The sequence below is a fragment of the Heterodontus francisci genome, chromosome 7 (genome assembly GCF_036365525.1).
Source record: "Heterodontus francisci isolate sHetFra1 chromosome 7, sHetFra1.hap1, whole genome shotgun sequence".
In the NCBI taxonomy this organism is placed as follows: domain Eukaryota; kingdom Metazoa; phylum Chordata; class Chondrichthyes; order Heterodontiformes; family Heterodontidae; genus Heterodontus; species Heterodontus francisci.
The window spans coordinates 29,050,499-29,069,450 of NC_090377.1; the positions used below are offsets into that span (position 1 = coordinate 29,050,499).

General features: G+C 43.0%; 1 protein-coding gene across 10 annotated transcripts in view; it reads right to left on the reverse strand.

Annotated features, from left to right (window-relative positions):
- Positions 1–18,952, reverse strand: part of lypd6 (LY6/PLAUR domain containing 6) — a 253,340-nt gene that overhangs the window by 30,972 nt on the left and 203,416 nt on the right. For 8 of the 10 annotated variants that reach the window (XM_068034946.1, XM_068034944.1, XM_068034945.1 and 5 more), the window contains one exon: positions 13,443–13,624. In XM_068034946.1, coding sequence (XP_067891047.1) covers positions 13,443–13,560 — 118 coding nt within the window. In that variant the 5' untranslated portion in view covers positions 13,561–13,624. Of the gene's footprint in view, positions 1–13,442; positions 13,625–13,725; positions 13,782–14,130; positions 14,193–18,952 lie in introns of those variants that run through there. The other 2 variants (XM_068034950.1, XM_068034953.1) reach the window with 2 other exon arrangements.

Consider the following 18,952-nt stretch of genomic DNA (forward strand, 5'->3'; position numbering starts at 1 on the left):
TTTAAATGAAGGCCCCGCAGCCAAGTGGCGGGGAGGGGCCACACCGAGGCCTAGCCGCCGCCGGTAAAATGCTGCGGGGCCTTCTTGGCGTGGAGGTCGTGACGGGCCTCTCCCAGAAGAATTTTCTGGGCACCCCTGCCACAACCCCTGATGCCGGAGGCCTCATAAAATTCACAATCTTATGAAGTCAGAACGAGTGTAGCTGACCTAAAATGAAAGCGAAATAGGGTCAACAATCAAGCTTGCATTTTCTATTAGTCAGAATTGAATTTAAGTAGCAACTTGAAGACAACAGAAATGAAAATCAGAAGAGAAGTATAATGGGCGACCGAGTCAGTATCAACCATAGAACCATAGAAAAGGTACGGCCCAGAAAGAGGCAATTCAGCCCATCGTGTCTGTGCTGGCTGAAAAAACTAACCACCCATTCTAATTCCTCCTTCCAGCACCTGGTCTGTAGCCTGGCAGGTTACAGCACTTCAGATGCAGGTCCAGGTACCTTTTAAATGAGTTGAGAGTTTCAACCTCCACCAATCCAGGCAGTGAATTCCAGACACCCACCACCCTCTGGGTGAAAAAGTTTTTCCTCATGTCCCCTCTAATCCTTCTACCAATCACCTTAAATCTGTGCCCCCTAGTAATTAACCTCTCCGCTAGGGGAAACAGGTCCTTCCTATCTACTGTATCTAGGCCCCTCATAATTTTGTACACCTCAATTAAGTCACCCCTTAGCCTCCTCTGTTCTAAGGAAAACAACCCTCGCCTATCCAATTTTTCCTCATAGCTACAACATTCAAGTCCTGGCAACATTCTTGTAAATCTCCTTTGTACTGTCTCGAGAGCAATATGTCCTTCCTGTAATGTGATGACCAGAACTGTACGCAATACTCCAGCTGTGGCCTATCCAGCATTATGTACAGTTTCAGTATTACATCCCTGCTTTTGTATTCTATATCTCGATCAATAACGGAAAGCATTCCATATGCCTTCTTCACCACTTTATCTACCTCTCATGCCACCTTCAGGAACCTATGGACATGTCCTCCAAGGTCTCTCACTTACGAATATACAAACACTCGAATTATGAGCAGAAATAGCCATTCGGCCCGTCGAGCCTGCTCTACCATTCAATAAGATCTGTTTGTGTCTCGAATTCCACACTCCCATCTACTCCCAATAGCCTTGATTCCCTTGCCTAACAAGAATCCATCTACCTCTGCCTTAAAAATGTTCAATGACCCCGCCTCCCCCCACCTTCTGAGGCAGAGAGTTCCAAAGTCACACAACCCTCGGAGAGAAAATATTTCTCCTCATCTCTGTCCTACAAAGGTGACCCATAATTTTAAACAGTGCCCCCTAGTTCTGGACTCACCCAAAAGAGGAAACATCCTTTCCACATCCACCTTGTCAAGACCGTTCATGATCTTATATACTTCAATCAAGTCTCCTCTCAATCTTCTAAACTCCAGTGAAAACAAGCCCAGTCTGTCCAACCTTTCCTCATAAGACAACCCGCTCATTCCAGGTATCAATCTAGCAAACCTCCTCTGAACCGTCTCCAACGCATTTACATCCTTCCTTAAATAAGGGGACCAAAAATGCACACAGTATTTGAGATGCGGTCTCAACAATGCCCTGTATAACTGAAGCATAATATCCTTACTTTTATTTTCAATTCCTCTCCTAATAAAGGATAGCATTCCATTAGCCTTGGAACAAATAGATCCCTCTGCACCTTGGAATTATACAGTCATTCTCCATTTAGGTAATACTCTGCTTTTATATTCTTCCTGCCAAAGTGAACAACTTCACATTTTCCCATATGATACTCCATCTGCCAGATTTTTGCCCACCCACTCAACCTATCTATATCGGTCTGCAACCTCCTTATGTCCTCCTCACAACATACTTTCCTACTTATCTTTCTGTCATCTGCAAATTTAGCTACCATGCCATCGCTCCCCTCATCTAAGTCATTGATATAAATTGTAAAAAGTGGAGGCCCCAGCACAGACCCCCGCAAGACTCTTCTCGTCACATCCTGCCAATCAGAAAAGGACCCATTTATCCATACTCTCTGTTTTCTGCCAGCCAGCCAAACTTCTATCCATGCCAATATGTTACCCCCTTCACCATGAGCTCCTACATTGCGCAATAACCTTTTATGTGGCACCTTGTCAAATGCCTTCTGGAAATCCAAGTATAGTATGTCAACGGGCTCCCCTTTATCCACAGCTCTCCTTCAAAGAGCTCCAATAAATTGGTTAAACATGATTTCCCTTTCAAAAAACCATGCTGACTATTCCCGATTACCTTGAGTTTTTCTCTTTATCCACTTTCAAGGATGTCAGACCCTCTAGTACTTCCTCTCTGATTATGCTGATCATATCTAATATTTCACATACCTCCTCTTTAACTACAATGTCTGCATCAATGCTGTCTCCTTTGTGAAGACAAAGTACTCATTAAGTATCCTGCCCACATCTTCTGCATCCACGTATAAGTTACCTTGTACACCTCTGGTAGGTCCTACCCTTTCCTTAGTTATCCTCTTGCTCTTAATGTACTGATATAACATCTTTGGGTTTGCCTTGATTTTACCTGCCAATATTTTTTCATGTCCTCTCTTTGCTTTCCTAATTTCCTTTTTTACTTCACCCCTCCACTTTCTATACTCCTGTAGGCTTTCTAAAGTATTAAGTTTTTTGTGACAGTCATAAGTTTTCATTTTCTGCTTTATCTTACCCTGTATGCTTCTAGATAACTAGGGGGCTCTAGATTTGGTAGTACCATGCTTTTTCGTAGTGGGGACATGTCTACACTATACCCGTAGACTCTCATTTTTGAATGCCTCCCACTGGTTTGCCAAATACTTGCTAATTCTTGGAGAAAATAAAAGAGAAGATATGGAAGGAACTCAGTTGTCCCTTTTGGTCTGGCATCTGGGTACATGGAGATGGATCACTGGGATCTTTTCTAAAGCGGTTCTTTTCAGGTGGTGCTGAGAATTAATCTGGCAGGTTTTTCCAGCTTCTGAGGAGAGATGCAACACCATGGATTTTAGCTCTCCCACACTGGAACTTTGTAGGGATTCTTCAAAGAGGTAGAGAAAGAGGTGAGCTGGGTGGTTGCCTTTTCCTTGGCAGGCAAAACAGTTCACACCCCTAACTGAACTGAAAACAATATCCAAACTCCAAACAGACAGTCAACCTCCTGACCTCCATAAACCTTGACATGTGGCTTCTCTGTAAGCATCATGTCCAGGTCACCAAGGTTTCTGTTGTTTATTGAGCTTAAAGCACATGATTTCCAGCACAGGTTGTTTTCAAACAACATCTCACATTTCCTTTCAGTGAACTTGGTAAAAAAAAACACATCCATGGAATCTTTTCAGTTTTAACACAAGTCCTCAAAAAATTAAATATTAAAAAAGGACGCACTTTTGAAACTGTGCCTAATCGGATGATGAGGTGCTGTTCCTTGAGCTTGCTTTGATGTTCGCTGGAACACGGCAGCAGGCTGAGGACAGAAATATTTTTTAACCATATGCTAGTCTTGAACTTGTTTTTCATGTTTTTGCTTTCATACAGAGCTGTTCATTATTCTGCCATTAGCACTCTCTCTGGACTCATGATTTGTCTTTTAATACAACTACTAGCACTCTATTTGCATTCTGTTCCATGACATCGCTGTCATTTAATCTCTCCTGCCCTCCATCCTATCACAGATTTTCCTTCTTGTTCTTCTTCCCCCTCGCCTCTTTCACTTTCTCAAAGACTGTTACATTTCCAACTTTTGCCAGTTCTGATCAAGGATCACAGACCTGAAATGTTAACTCTGTTTCTCACTACCCAGATCCTGCCAAACCTGTTGAGTATTTGCAGCATTTTCAGTTCTCATTTCAGAGTTCCAACATCTGCAGTATTTTGCTCTTACCAAAGAGAATGATATGGGGAGGCGGTGGCATATTGTCACTGGACTAGTAACCCAGAGACCCAGGGTATTGCTCTGGGGACACGGCTTTGAATCCCACCATGGCAGAAGATGGAATTTGAATTCAATTAATAAATCTGGAATTTAAAAAAAAGCTAGTCTAATTCTGGCCATGAAACCATTTTGATTGCTGTAAAAACCCATTTGATTCATTAATGTCCTTTAGGGAAGGAAATCTACTGTCCTTACATGGTCTAGCCTACATGTGACTCCAGACCCACAGTAATGTGGTTGACTCTTAAATGCCCTCAGAAGTGGTCTAGCAAGCCATTCAGTTGTTTCTAACCACTACAAAGTCAATAAGGAATTAAACCATCCGGCAGCGACTTAGGCACCGGAAACAACCACGGCAAACCCAGCCCTGTCGACTCGGCATAGTCCTCCTTGCTAACATCTGGGGGCTTGTGCCAAAGTTGGGAGAGCTGTCCCACAGACTAGTCAAGCAACAGCCTGACATAGTCATACACAAGGAATCATACCTTACAATGTCATACCCAATGGCAAACAGATCCAGCAGAGGTGGCGGCACAGTGGTATACATTCGGGAGGGAGTTGCCCTGGGAGCCCTCAACATTGACTCCAGACTCCACAATGTCTCATGGCATCAGGTCAAACAACGGCAAGGAAACATACTTCTGATTACCACATACCGCATCAAACCTCCCCTCCCTCCATTTTGAGCACCACTTGGAGGAAGCACTGAGGGTGGCAAGGGCACAAACTGCATTCTGGGTGATGGACTTCAATGACCATCACCAAGAGTGGCTCGGTAGCACAACTGACCAAGCTGGCCGAGTCCTAAAGGAGATAAATGCTACACTGGTTCTGCGGCAGGAGGTGAGGAAAGCAAAAAGAGGGAAAAATATACTGGACCTTGTCATCACTAATCTGCCTCCCGCAGATGCATCTGTCCATGACAGTATTGGTAGGAGTGACCAATGCACAGTCCTTGTGCAGACAAAGTCCCATCTTCACATGAGGATACCCTCCATCGTGTTGTGTAGCACTACCACTGTGTTAAATGGGATAGATTTCGAACAAATCTAGCAATGCAAAACTGGGCATCCATGAGGCACTGTGGGCCATCAGCAACAGCAGAACTGTACTCAACCACAATCTCTAACCTCATGGCCCGGCATATCCCCCATTCTACCATTACCATCAAGCCGGGGGACCAACCCTCGTTCAATGAAGAGTGCAGGAGGGCATGCCAGGAGCAGCACCAGACATACCTAAAAATGAGGTGTCAACCTGGTGAAGCTACAACCCAGGACTACTTGTATGCCAAACAGCATAAGCAGCATGCAATAGACAGATTTAAGCTCTGCCACATTCAGTCGTGAATGGTGGTGGACAATTAAACAACTAACAGGAGGAGGTGGCTCCACAAATATCCCCATCCTCAATGATGGCGGAGCCCAGCACATCAGTGCAAAAGAGAAGGCTGAAGCATCTGCAACAATCCTCAGCCAGAAGTGCTGAGTGAATGAACCATCTCGGCCTCCTCCTGAAGTTCCCAGCATCACAGGTGCCAGTCTTCAGCCAATTCGATTCACTCCGCGTGATATCAAGAAATGACTGAAGGCAGAGAATACTGCAAAGGCTATGGGCCCTGACAACATTCCGGCAATAGTACTAAAGACCTGTACTCCAGAACTTGCCATGCCCTAGACAAGCTGTTCCAATACAGATACAACACTGGCATCTACCCAGCAATGTGGAAAATTGCCCAGGTATGCCCTGTACACAAAATGCAGGACATGTCCAACCCGGCCAATTACCGCCTCATCAGTCTACTCTCAGTCATCAGAAAAGTGATAGAAGGTGTCATCAACAATGGTATCAAGCAGCACTTGCTTAGCAATAACCTGCTCAGCGATGCTCAGCTTGGGTTCTGTCAGGGCCACTCAGCTCCTTACCTTGTTACAGTCTTGGGTCAAACAAGGACAAAAGAGCTGAACTCAAGAGGTGAGGCAAGAGTTACTGCCATTGACATCAAGGCAGCATTTCACCGAGTATAGCGTCAAGGAAAACTAGCAAAACTGGAATCAATGGGAATCAGGGGGAAAACTATCTGCTGGTTGGAGTCGTACCTAACACAACAGAAGATGGTTGTGGTTGTTGGAGCTCAATCATCTGAGCTCCAGGACATCACTGCAGGAGTTCCTCAGGGTAGTGTCCTAGGCCCAACCATCTTCAGCTGCTTCATCAATGAACTTCCTTCAATCATAAGGTCAGACGTGGGGATGTTCACTGGTGATTGCACAATGTTCAGCAACATTCACAACTCCTCAGATACTGAAGCAGTCCATGTAGAAATGCAGCAAGACCTAGACAATATCCAGGCTTGGGCTGATATGTGGCAAGTAACATTCGCGCCAGGCAATGATCATCTCCAACAAGAAAGAATCTAACCATCTAACATTCAATGGCATCACGATTGCTGAATCCCCTACTAACAACATCCAAGGGGTTACCATTGATCAGAAATTGAACTGGAGTAGCCATATAAATATCATGGCTACAAGAGCAGGTCAGAGGCTAGGAATCCTGTCGCGAGTAACTCACCTCCTGACTCTCCAAAGCCTGTCCACCATTTCCAAGGCACAAGTCAGCAGTGTCATAGAATACTCTCCACTTGCCTGGATGGGTGCAGCTCCAACACTCAACAAGCTCAACACCATCCAGCACAAAGCAGCCCACTTGATTGGCACCCCATCCACAAACATTCACTCCCTCCACCACCAATGCACAGTGGCAGCAGTGTGTACCATCTACAAGATGCAGTGCAGCAACGCACCAAGGCTCCTTAGACAGCACCTTCCAAACCCGCGATCTCTACCACCTAGAAGGACAAGGGCAGTAGATGCATGGGAACACTACCACCTGCAAGTTCCCATCCAAGCCACACACATCCTGACTTGGAACTATATCGCCGTTCCTTCACTGTCGCTGGGTCAAAATTCTGGAACTCTCTTCCTAACAGCACTGTGGGTGTACCTACCCCACATGGACTGCAGCGGTTCGAGAAGGCAGCTCACCACCACCTTCTCAAGGGCAATTGGGGATGGGTAATAAATGTTGGCCTAGCCAGTGACGCTCACATCCCATGAATGAATTAAAAAAAACTGATTTCCCCCAGGCAATTTAAATGGAAACAACTTAGCCACTGCAGGAGACTCATTATCCAAGACATTGTTATTCATAATGCTGGAAGGTATGAAGATGCAACATCCATTGTATTCTGTTGAATGGTGTTTCAGTATCTCGAGACAAGTTCCAATCACATTTAACTTAAAAGGAAAGTTGTGTTCTGATTAATTGTTTGGCAAGCTTTTCCCATTTGTTTGCCAACATGACACTATAAAATAGATGGTGTTGGAACAAATCATGGTGTCGTTTACATGATGATCTCATTTTAACAATGATGATGCATGGTTTATCCCAGGAGAAAAAAGTTTGCCAAAAATTTTTGTCATTAAGGCAGCACCCCTTTAAAGGCATTTTTCACTGACTTATTTAAAAAGGTATTAAATTAATAATATACTAACTCGATTTCTCTTTGGGATTGACACAATTGGAATAAGTTTTTGCCAATCGGAGGGAAAAAAAGTTTTGTGACTCAACAAGATTTTTGAATGTCATTATAAATGTTTCTAATTGCGCTATCAATTTTTCTGGTTTCTACCATCCTGTGTGGAAGGCAATAACTTACTCTGGGTGCAATTCCATGGTTGCATAGTACCCACCCTTCATGTGTAAGCATACACAGTGTGTATTTGATCATTGACAAATGTCATAGCAAAGCCCACTCTTGCTTTTACCCATCCCTCACATGGCAAAAGCCTGAAAGTTTTCAGTTACCCTTTCAGTAATGCCAAGTGTAGATATGATTGTATTGCATTGTTCCATTTCTCTCAGTTAACACAACGCATGTTGAAAGGAAGCCCAAGGTTAGCCTATTCTAAACTGACACCACCTCACCAGCCTCCCCAGTTTGGCAAGAACGTAAGAAACATGAGAATGAGCAATCCACATGGTCCTCGAGTCTGCTCTAGCATTCAATACAATCATGGCTCAACTCCACTTTCCTGCTGTCTTCCCACGTCCCTCAATTCCCTGAGTGATCAAAAATCTAGCCAAGCCTTGAATATACTCAACAATGGGCGGCACAGTGGCACAGTGGTTAGCACCGCAGCCTCACAGCTCCAGCGACCCGGGTTCAGTTCTGGGTACTGCCTGTGCGGAGTTTGCAAGTTCTCCCTGTGACCAGGTGGGTTTTCACCGGGTGCTCCGGTTTCCTCCCACAGCCAAAGACTTGCAGGTTGATAGGTAAATTGGCCATTATACATTGCCCCTAGTGTAGGTAGGTGGTAGGGGAATTGTGGGGATGTGAGAGGGTAATGGGATTAATGTAGGATTAGTATAAAAATGGGAGGTTGATGGTCGGCACAGACTCGGTGGGCCAAAGGGCCTGTTTCGGTGCTGTATCCCTAAATAAATAAATAAAAAATAAATGCAAAGTCCACAACCTTCTGGGGTAGACAATTTTAAGGAATCACATTCCTCAGTGAAGCAATTTCTCCTCATCTCAGTCTTAAATGATTATCCTGAGGCTGTGCTCCTGTGTTCTAGATTCCCCAGCTAGGGGAAACAACCTCTCAGTGTCTACCTGTCAAGTCCCTTCAGAATCTTGTATGTTTCAATGAGATCACCTCTCATTCTACTAAACGCCAGAGAGTACAGGTCCAATTTACTCAGCCTCTCATCATAGGACAATCCTCTAATCCCAGGGACCAATCGAGTGAACCTTTGAAGGTACACTAGAATGAACCATCCTTATTTCAGTTTTGTTGAAAATAAACATCAACACTGAAAATCACCACAACATTAGCATTGAGACTTGACAAACAAATCTGATTCTGGCTCAAGCAATTATGCAGAATTAAGATAGAATCAAACATCCAACTGTAATTAAGTAGATAATACAGTAGTTTTATAGACCATTGAATCTGAGCCTATTCCATATCTTAAATGGGCCTTTGTCTTATGGTCCATAGCAAAAAAACTGAAGGACAATTACACCCCCGTACAGGAAGTAATCAAGATGGAAGTATGGGAAAAAAGGAAATATTCAGTAAAAAGGAGCCTCAGGCATTCTGTTTGAATGCAGTCTGTTTGATTATGTTAACTGATCCCATATCTGATATGTCATAAGGGAATGCTGGGGCTCCTCGGAGATGGTATGGAATTTTCTTCATCAGGACTTCAAAGCATGGGCGATACTGTAGCACTTCACACAGTTGTTGGTGCAGCTGTGTTAAAGGCTTTTCTGGCTCTGATTCACAGAGATTAATGAGCTCCCTGGATTATGTTTTCAGAGGCATATGGGCATCATCCCCCAAGAGTAAATGACACACAGCAAATGAAAAAGCTAACAGTGAGTCTTTCCAACAATAACTGACAACTCATCAGGTGAGCACTATTCTTTCAGGGTGGATTACACCTGACTACTGCTACCCCTTTTCCAAAAACAATCACTATAAATTTAATGCCTAAGAACAGTAACAGTATAAGGCAATGATGCTGAATTTGACTGTGGTTTATTCTCCCAATTACAATTAGTAAAGTGTGGGAAACCTTGATAGAAGAGCGAGTTGTACCAAAGGGACGGACTCACATGAATCGTATATATCAAGCCTAATAGGGCTTGATCCTTTTGAGAGTATGGAAGGGAGACAGGACAGAGGATCAACTTCTATCCACCATTTCACTATGCTGATAACCTTGCCCAAATCCCAGTGAGATGGCCACCTGCGCCTTATAGTGGTGCAACAAAGGCACACGCCCGACTGAGAAAGGGATATCTGAGGCACAAATGGGACTGTACACAAGTGTTTAAAATACACTTCCCCCTCAAGAAATGAAGGGACAACTATGTTAAGGTAATCAATCCCTTTGTGCCTCTAATCCTCTAATTCCCGAGCCTTCTTAAGGCCCACAATGGGACCACCTTTTGCTGAGAGCAGGAGTAGGGCCTACTGGGTCTACCAGTAGCCTAGGAATATTTCGAGCCACACCCCATAAAGTCGGTCTGCGATATAATTTTTCAGCGGTTGTGGGGGGAGGGAGAGGGTTTGCTAGGGGCATAAAATGTGGCTGATCAAGGTTCCACCTGAAATGCAGTCCCTTCTTCTAGAATTCCACTACAGTTCCACCCTCTCTAGTGCCTCCCCCTATCCCCCACCAACCCATACCCACCCCCACCCCCCAATCCTTATCGTGGTCCAGAACTTCTAAATGATTAAGCTGAATTATTAAATCAATGCACCTTTTCAAGCTCGTCAGGAAAAGATATCTGACTGTAATGCACCCACACGGTAGTATCTATTTCTGAGCTCTGGCACTGAGCTCTTGATCTCAGCCACATCATTGTCAAGAGGAACTCCGCGAGGTTTGGATGCTTCAACACAGGAAAACAGGGCAGAATAATGTAATTAGTGTATGCCCAAAGGACAAAAAAAAAAGAGAGGCTTTATCATCAAGAAAGCTCTGAACCCTGCCATGACGTTGGTCAGAAGGCCACACTGGGTGGAATTTACTGATGGGGAGGCCCATAGAATCGTGATGGAAGGCAGAGGAGTGGAGGGCCTGTCGAGATCTGTGGCCCATGGAGGGCCCCCAGTGGCAACGGCTGCCCCTCCGTTAACTCTCTGCCCTCAAAGGCCACCTACCCCCTCACTGGGCCTGCTGGACAGGCCCCGGCGACCCCGCCTCACTTACTTTGGGTGCAAGGCTCCAGTGTTTAATAGGTCTTTAATTAGTTTAATCAGCTTCCCTCCGAGTGTGGGCGGATAGCCATACTGCCACCAGCATCCCCCCCACCCCGCCTCTGGGGAAATGGCCCAGAGGCATGATGGAGCCAGGGAATCGGCACGCAGGCCAGCAGTGCTATTTTTAGCGACCTCCCACCTCCATTCCCAGAGGGGACTGAAAATCAAGCCCAGCATTTGTGTTCAAAATTATGAGGGGTTTCAGTGCTCCAGTGGCAGGAAGGTCTGTAATCAGAGGACACAGATTTAAGCCAAATAGCAAAAAGAACTGGGGTGGGCAGATGAGGAGAAATTTTTAACAGACTGAGTTGCTATGGTCTAGCAAGAACTGCCTAAAAAGCAGATTTAATAGTGTTACAGTCAGGTGAGGAGGGGTCAAAAGATTTACCTCCTGTCCCTGTCTTTGTTTGACTACAACAGGGTTTATTTCTTTCAAACAGTGAATGTGCTTACAAATTTTGAGTGTTTAACCCTTTAGGTGCTATGATCATAAAACAGCCAGACAGGTTTTCTTGATTTTAAACAAAAGGTTAGTTTATTAAAATCAAAGCCCGATCTAAGTAAAAATAATAAACTGCACTCCAACTTTCACACAGACATAACACACACACACGCAACACATACACACACACACAAATAGGTTTCAGAGTGAAGAAGGATAGTTTGGTTGGATTAGAGTCCAGAACAAATAAAATATACAGTTTGTGGAGTCTGGTAATTCAGTTGTCTTCTGGCTAAATTTGTGGTCCTGAAGTTCCTGACTGGTAGACATGGCCACTTGGTCCATGGTTTTCTTGGAGAGTGAGAGAGCGAGAGACCCACTTGGGTCCTGCACTGGTTAGTTCAGATGCTCGTCTCACGTATCCAAAAGAAACTCCAAGATTTCACACAGATGGAGAGACTGTCACATGACTGCCCTAGTGTATTCTCTTTTGCACTTTAATGAGATCCAAGTCTAAGAATTCCAATCTCTCACAGGCCTTAATGTTTCAATGTTTACCCCTTGAGGTTCATCTCCACTAGTGTTAATGTTCCAAGCTGTCTATGACTATCTTGCTAATGAAGGTGATTCCAGTAGCATTCAAACTGCTCAAGCCATTGTTCTGGATGAGGACTATTCAGACATGCGTCTTCACTTCGATACCTTGGAATGTGAGGTATTTCAAGGCAAATTGTGGTTGCCATCTTAGCTGCTTTCTTTGTAAAAGTTGAATTTAGGTTTTTAAGCTTTCTTTTTTTCAAAAAAAGGTTTAATTCAGGTTTCCAACTAATGAATTAAAAATCATTATTCAGCATGGCACGTTCATGACAATAGTAACTTTCAAAAGGGAACTGGATAAATACTTAAAGGGAAAAAAATTGCAGGGCTCTGGGGAAAGAGCAGTGCAGTAGGATTAATTGGGTAAAAACTGGCTCAGGTACGACTGGTTGAACAGCATACTGTATGATTCTATGATTCCATAAGTGTTCCCTACCTAACACTGAACAACATTTGTCAAGCATAAAGGAAAAACTTAACAGAATTTTAAAAAAATTCTTGCTTCAGTAGCATTGAAAGTGAAATATGGCACTTTAGATCAACATTTAAAAGGCACCAAATCAATTGACTTACTGTTTCGCGTTTCAAATAATTTTAGTGAATGGGACGACTCAGTGGTTCTAGCAGGATGTTAGTGAATTCTCCTTCCAAATTCAAGACCAAGACTGAATCATATTGCTAAATGCTCCTTAAACTCAAAGGAGTATTTTACCAGCATGTGTCTGGACTGCTAAGTCGAGTGACTGGGTCAGGTGAACAGTTCGCAAGACTGGTCGCTCCAGAAAGAAATACATCTCTATTAGTCAGAATGAGTGCAGCACAGCCAGTGGCAAATTAGCTGCCCAACTGAAGGAGACAAGTGTGGCAGCAGGTAATAATAGCTGGCTTATACTTGGGGAATATAGAAGGGGAAATGCTGCGATTTCTAGCGTACTAATGATGTACAACAAGAGCACAATTTTCAAAAAATCAGAGGTCAGTGGAACATTGTAAAAAGAGAAATAGCCAAAAAGACTTCAAGCAGCTGCTTAACCCTTACAATTATCCAAAATGGAAGTCGCAGTGCTCTTCTCACCTCATAATTCAGGAGCCGAGTGGACTTAACAAAGGAATATAATCAGTTCTGCATGGAAGCTCAAAGGAGGCTGAACAAAAGGAGTACTTCAAATGTAGCAAAGCTCTTGTCACTCTCTAAAAGTCTGAACTATTTGACCTCACATATTAAGTATTTTAACCTGTCCAAACACCGAAATCATCTAGAAAAACAAATTTGAAAGTAAACAAGGACACATTGCTATTTGCAAACAATAAACCAAGGCTAACATTCCTCTAAGCTTGTCATTGCATGCTCAAAATTATACTTCAGTACAGATGTTTGTCATCCAGTACATTTATATCTAGTCATCAAAACTGCAGCTGTCAGTACACAGCACTAAAAATAAAAATTATTTGATCAAATACATTACTTATGGGCAATTCTCATTCCTTCAAAATTAAACAGCATGGTTTTATTCACCAACACTTGCATGATTAGCTACAAGATAAAAAAAAATGCAATTCTGCTGATCATTTCTTACTTGAAGGGTGGAGGTAGATGATATCTTTCACTGTGAACTCACGAAGCTGCACCAGCTTTAGACAGTCAGCAATTAGGCTCAGCAGCAGGACCCAGGCCGATGCAGGCCGGGCTTCCATTGCTGGTCTTGGGCTTGATCATACAGATATCCAATGAGATGCCTTGTTCCGTGGTAGAAAGTGCCTAAAAACAAAGCAGTAAGTTTTCTGAGAGCAACTCCAAATAATAGGATGGCAGCTAGTTAAGAACTATTCACCAGTCGAGACGCATTTGGACAAGCTTACAGTTTTCGTAGTCTGTCTCCCAAACACCAACACAACTTTAAGAAATCATATTTAAGACATTTATCTTACAGCAGATAAGGAGTCCCTACATTAGCCACAGGACAAAGGATTCAATTTCATTCAACCACACATCAAACCCGCCGAGCCGATTCTCTTTGGCAATTGACTGACAACTCTGCCAGTCACTTCTCTTTCCTTGGCAGCATGTCAAGTCAGGCAGATGGGGTGTTGGGTAGACAACAAGTTGGGGTGAGGGGCAGGCGGGGAAAGAGAAGTCTAATTCAGCTCCACGATTCAGTCAGCTAAACAACAAAGACAGTCGTAGAAAAATTGTCAGTCAACTCTGAAGCTTAGTTTCTTCCAGAATTTCCTCAGGGTACGGTTTCCAATAATTTGATTAATTACATTTTTTTTGGTCGAGGTACAAAAGTACAAAATCCACTTCGCCTTTACGAACAGAACCTTTGCTTCAGTGGGCTAGCACAGTATGCTTTTCCCCATCTATTTATCCACTGCTGCTTCAGGCTTATAGCATTATGACACTATGGCCTTTGCTTTGCCGCCATGCCCATAAAATTAACTGACAAATTCATGAAGCAAAGGATACAATTGCTCATTTGTCTGAGATGATTAACGTGGGGACATGTTTTCTTTACCATCACCAGATGAGGACACAAAAGGTTGCGGCTTCCTGATGGGGGAGAACGTTATTATAAATATTTTCCCTTCCGGCTCAGTGCACCTAATAAAAGCTTGATTCTCCCAAATTATAAACCCCTTTGTGAGCAGGGCAAGGCTTAATGCAGGCATACCATTGACCCCTATAATTCGTTCCATTCCTGTCTGTAGTTAGATTACATTACCAGCAGGTCAGAGGGAAAACTAAGAGACTGTGTGCTTTGCTTTGGTGTGTTATGTTCTGTCAACCACTTACTAAAAAGGATAGAGGAAAGCACAACAGCACATATCAGGAAGGAACAATGCATCCCGTTTTAAAACCTCGTAAGCGTTTCACAAGTCAATATTTATTATTCAAACAAAATGCGCCTTGTGTGGTGGAAATCCACTGATCCCATACTTCTGTTTGTCCAGCCTACCCAGTACTGTCCACATTTGATAAGTAGCAGGTTTGAATATTTAATTATTCGAATAAGATGAATTAAAACTATCAAAAAACTTTGAGTTGCCAATATCTTCATACAATATAAAAGGCCTGAAAATCCAATAATACAAGCAGCTCAGCTTTATCAAATAAAAATGTTACAGAAAATAAAAAAAAACTACCCCCTCGATAATTATTCTTACACCTTCAAGGATAATGAAATGGCAGGATATACTTGGCAGTCATACAACTAAGGTAATTTTTAGATTCATGGCAATCAATTAAAAGAAAGCAAAAAAGAAATACCTGTATTTATATAGCACTTTAATATACCACCAAGTCATCTTGTCCAATTAATTATTTTTGGGGTGCTATGACTGCTGTTAGCTAGGTTAATGCAGCAGCAATTAAATAAATTATGGCATTAATCAACTGAGAAACAGTGACTAGGCCACCAGGCAAACTCCCTGCTTTCCTTTGAATAGAGCAATGGGTTCTTTATTATTCACTTGAAAGGCAGATGGGGCCTGGATTTAACATCTCATTTGTAAGACAGCATCTCCAAAAATGAGGCACTCCCTCAGTATTGCACTGGATTGTCAGTCTAGATTATGTGCTTAAGGTTCTGGTGTGGAACTTGAACCTATAACCTCCTGACCTAGAGGTGAGAGTACTTCTAACTGAGTCCAAATACTTCTTATTGGCTTTTACACCCTCCTACAATTGTGTATTATAACATAAAATGTGAATATTAATTTGTGACAGCACCAATGTCTACTACCTTATAGTTTTGGGCACTGTAGAGGCATGCTTAGTGACTACCTTAAACAGGGATTAGGTACTGTGAAAATGCTAATGGGGGGACTTATGCCAGTTTTAGGGGCCATACCTGAAATTGATTTGCCCTGAACGCAGTCAATGTCAGGCCTTATACGTTCAGGCTTCTCTGATCTATTTGCAGCCTAATCAGTCATCCTTTAAGGGAATATGGGAGACTGCAAACAAAAAAGGTAATTTTTCTTTTAAAAAAGCTTAATGTGGAGCCAGGAGGAACAGGAGTGATCCACCTGGTTCCACATTAAAGCTGTGGCACACTGTCGTCCACTGCTCATCCACCTCCCAATTGCCTTCCATCCCCTTCCTCCACCTGACTCACCTCAGCAGCAGCTGTGCAATTCAAGTAAAGCAGATACACTGCCTGTACCTGGCATACCAACCCAAGGAGTGCTTTATTGCCCCAAATCATAGGCTATCTGTTTTGGTCAGAGGTAAGCGGAGAACTCACACCTGCATGTACAGGAGAGCAAAGTAGTTATTCTAAGACAGAAGGTCATGGGTTTAAGACATAGTCTATGCTGACACTTCAGTACTGAGGGAGTGCAGTCCTGTTGGAGGTGTCATTATGCAGATGAGACCTTAAATTGAGACCCTGTCTGCCCTGTCAGGTGGGCATAAAAGTTCCCATGGTACAATTTGAAGAATTGCACTTCAAAAGTACTTCATTGGCTGTATATCACTTTGGGATATTTGGAAGTCATGAAGGTCCTAGGTAAACGTAAGTTGTCTTCCTTTTTTTTAATCTATAGAACCTCACAGACATGAGGGAAGGTCTCCGGATAGAAATTGTAAATGTGTGTGCAGATTCAGTTATTTCACAGAATCGTTACAGCGCAGAATGAGGCCATTCGGCCCATCGTGTCCACACCGGCTCTCTGAAAGAGCAATTCCCTCAATTCCATTCCCCTGCCTTCTCCCTGTAACCCTGCCCATTCTTCCTTTTCATATAATTAATTCCCTTTCAAATGCTTCAATTGAACCTGACTCCACCACGTTCTCAGGTAGCGCATGTACACCTTGATCACTCATGTTACTTTCGCTTCTCTTACCAAACACTTGAAATCTGTGCCCTCTCGTTCACGATCCTTTCATGAGTGGGAACAGTTTCTCTCTATCTACTCTGTCCAGGCCCCTCATGATTTTGAATATCTCTATCAAATCACCTCTCGGCCTTCTCTTCTCCAAGGAAAGCAGTCCTAATTTCTCCAATCTATCTTCATACCTGAAATTCCTCATCACTGGAACCATTCTCACGAATCTTTTCTGCACTCTCTCCAATGCCTTCATGTCTTTCCTCAGAACTGGATGCAATACTCCAGCTGAGGCCAAATTAGTGTCTTTTCAAGTTCAACATAACTTCCTTGCTCTTGTACTCTATGCCCCTATTAATAAAGCCCAGGATACTGTATGTTTTATGAACTACTCTCTCAACCTGTCCTGCCACCTTTAATGACCTATGCACATATACACCTAGGTCCCTGTGCTCCTGCGCACCCTTTAGAATTGTACCCTTTATTCCATATTGTCTCTCCATGTTCTTCCTACCAAAATAAATCATTTCACATTTCTCTGCATTGAACTTCATCTGTCACCTGTCTGCCCATTCCACCAACTTATCTATGTCCTTTTGAAGTTCTATACTATCATCCTCACAGTTCACAATACTTCCAAGTTTCATGTCATTTGAAAACGTTGAAATTGTGCCCTGTACACCAGGTCATTAATATATATCAGGAAAAGTAAGGGTCCCAACATTGATCCCTAGGGAACGCCACTATAAACTGCAAACCTTCCTCCAGCCTGAAAAACATCCATTAACCTCTACTCTTTGTTTCCTGTCACTCAGCCAATTTCGTATCCATGTTGCTACTGTCCCTTTTATTCCATTAGCTACAAGTTTACTCACAAATTGTGTGGCACTGTATAAAATGCCTTTTGAAAGTCCATGTACACCACATCAACAGCATTTCCCTCATCAACCCTCTGTTACCTCCTCAAAAAACTCCAGCAGTTTAGTTAAACATGATTTTCCCTTAAGAAATCCATGCAGGCTTTCCTTAATTAACTCGCATTTGTCCATGTGACTATTGATTTTGTCACAAATTATTTTTTCTATAAGTCTTCCCACCACCAAAGTTAAACAAGGGTGTAACGTATGCAATTCTCCAGTCCTCTGGCACCACCCCCGAGTCTCAGGAAGACTGAAAAATGATGGCTGGTGCCTCTGTGATTTCCACCCTCACTTCCCTCAGTGCATCTCATCCGGCCCATGTGCTTTATCCACTTTAAGTACACTTTAAGTTTCTGTGTTGCTGTTGGTCCTCTGGAATCTGTACTGTAATGTAAAAAGCTCAAGTTCCAGTATGCTGGAATTGGACATATACAGCACCACCACAGTTTGAAGCTGGTCTCTACTATTTGAATTTGCCAAAAGAAAGCCACAATAACTCTAACAAAGCCAACTGTGTCCAAATATTCAGCAAGACAGAGGCAACACACAGGGAAAAAAAATATTTTTGTGTGTTATCATTGTTAAGGACAATAATTATGCTCTGATACCAGTATTCTTAGTTCTCTCAGAAGTGATGCTGGATTGAGGAGACTTTGGTGGTTACCACAGCTCCCTCATGACTCAGTGGAAAAATGTGCCCATTAACCAGCATGATATCAGACCATACAAACTAGGAAAGGTTCCAGGTTTGATCCCTGATCTATACTGTAGCCAATTCCAAAAGGGAAGCAGTCGGGTCATTCCAAAATTTCCAGGCAGAAACCTCTTATTTTTCTGCTTCATTAAAATTTTAGAACATTTCCCCTGCTCATACCAGAGTGGAAGTGAACAGTTAGGGTTTCTGTTCTGCTAAACTTATGTGCCTTCATGTGGCAAATGAACTGGCAAGGCTGTGATACCCCCATGGTTAAGTACCCAGGCAATAATTCTTTCGACTAATGCAGAAGGTATCTTGGGGTTGTTGTGTCTTTGGTCATGTATCAAAAGCATAAGGAGTGCTAGTGTGCTGGCACTTTGATGCTTGAGTCAAAAAGAATTGGATTTTAGCCTCAGTCCAGGGAGTACAGCATTGTTGGACATGTGCCTTCAGTTGAGATGCTAAATTAAGATCCTGTCCGCCTTTTCATGTGGACATTAAAGCTGGAATGTGAAGATGGTGGGGGTGATGCGATCAAATGATCGAAAAAACACAAACCTTTTTTGTGATGAGGCAGAAGTGAATAGAGAATTGAAAACAAAAAAAAACTAGATGAAAGAGATTGTATTTCTCTTAGTAC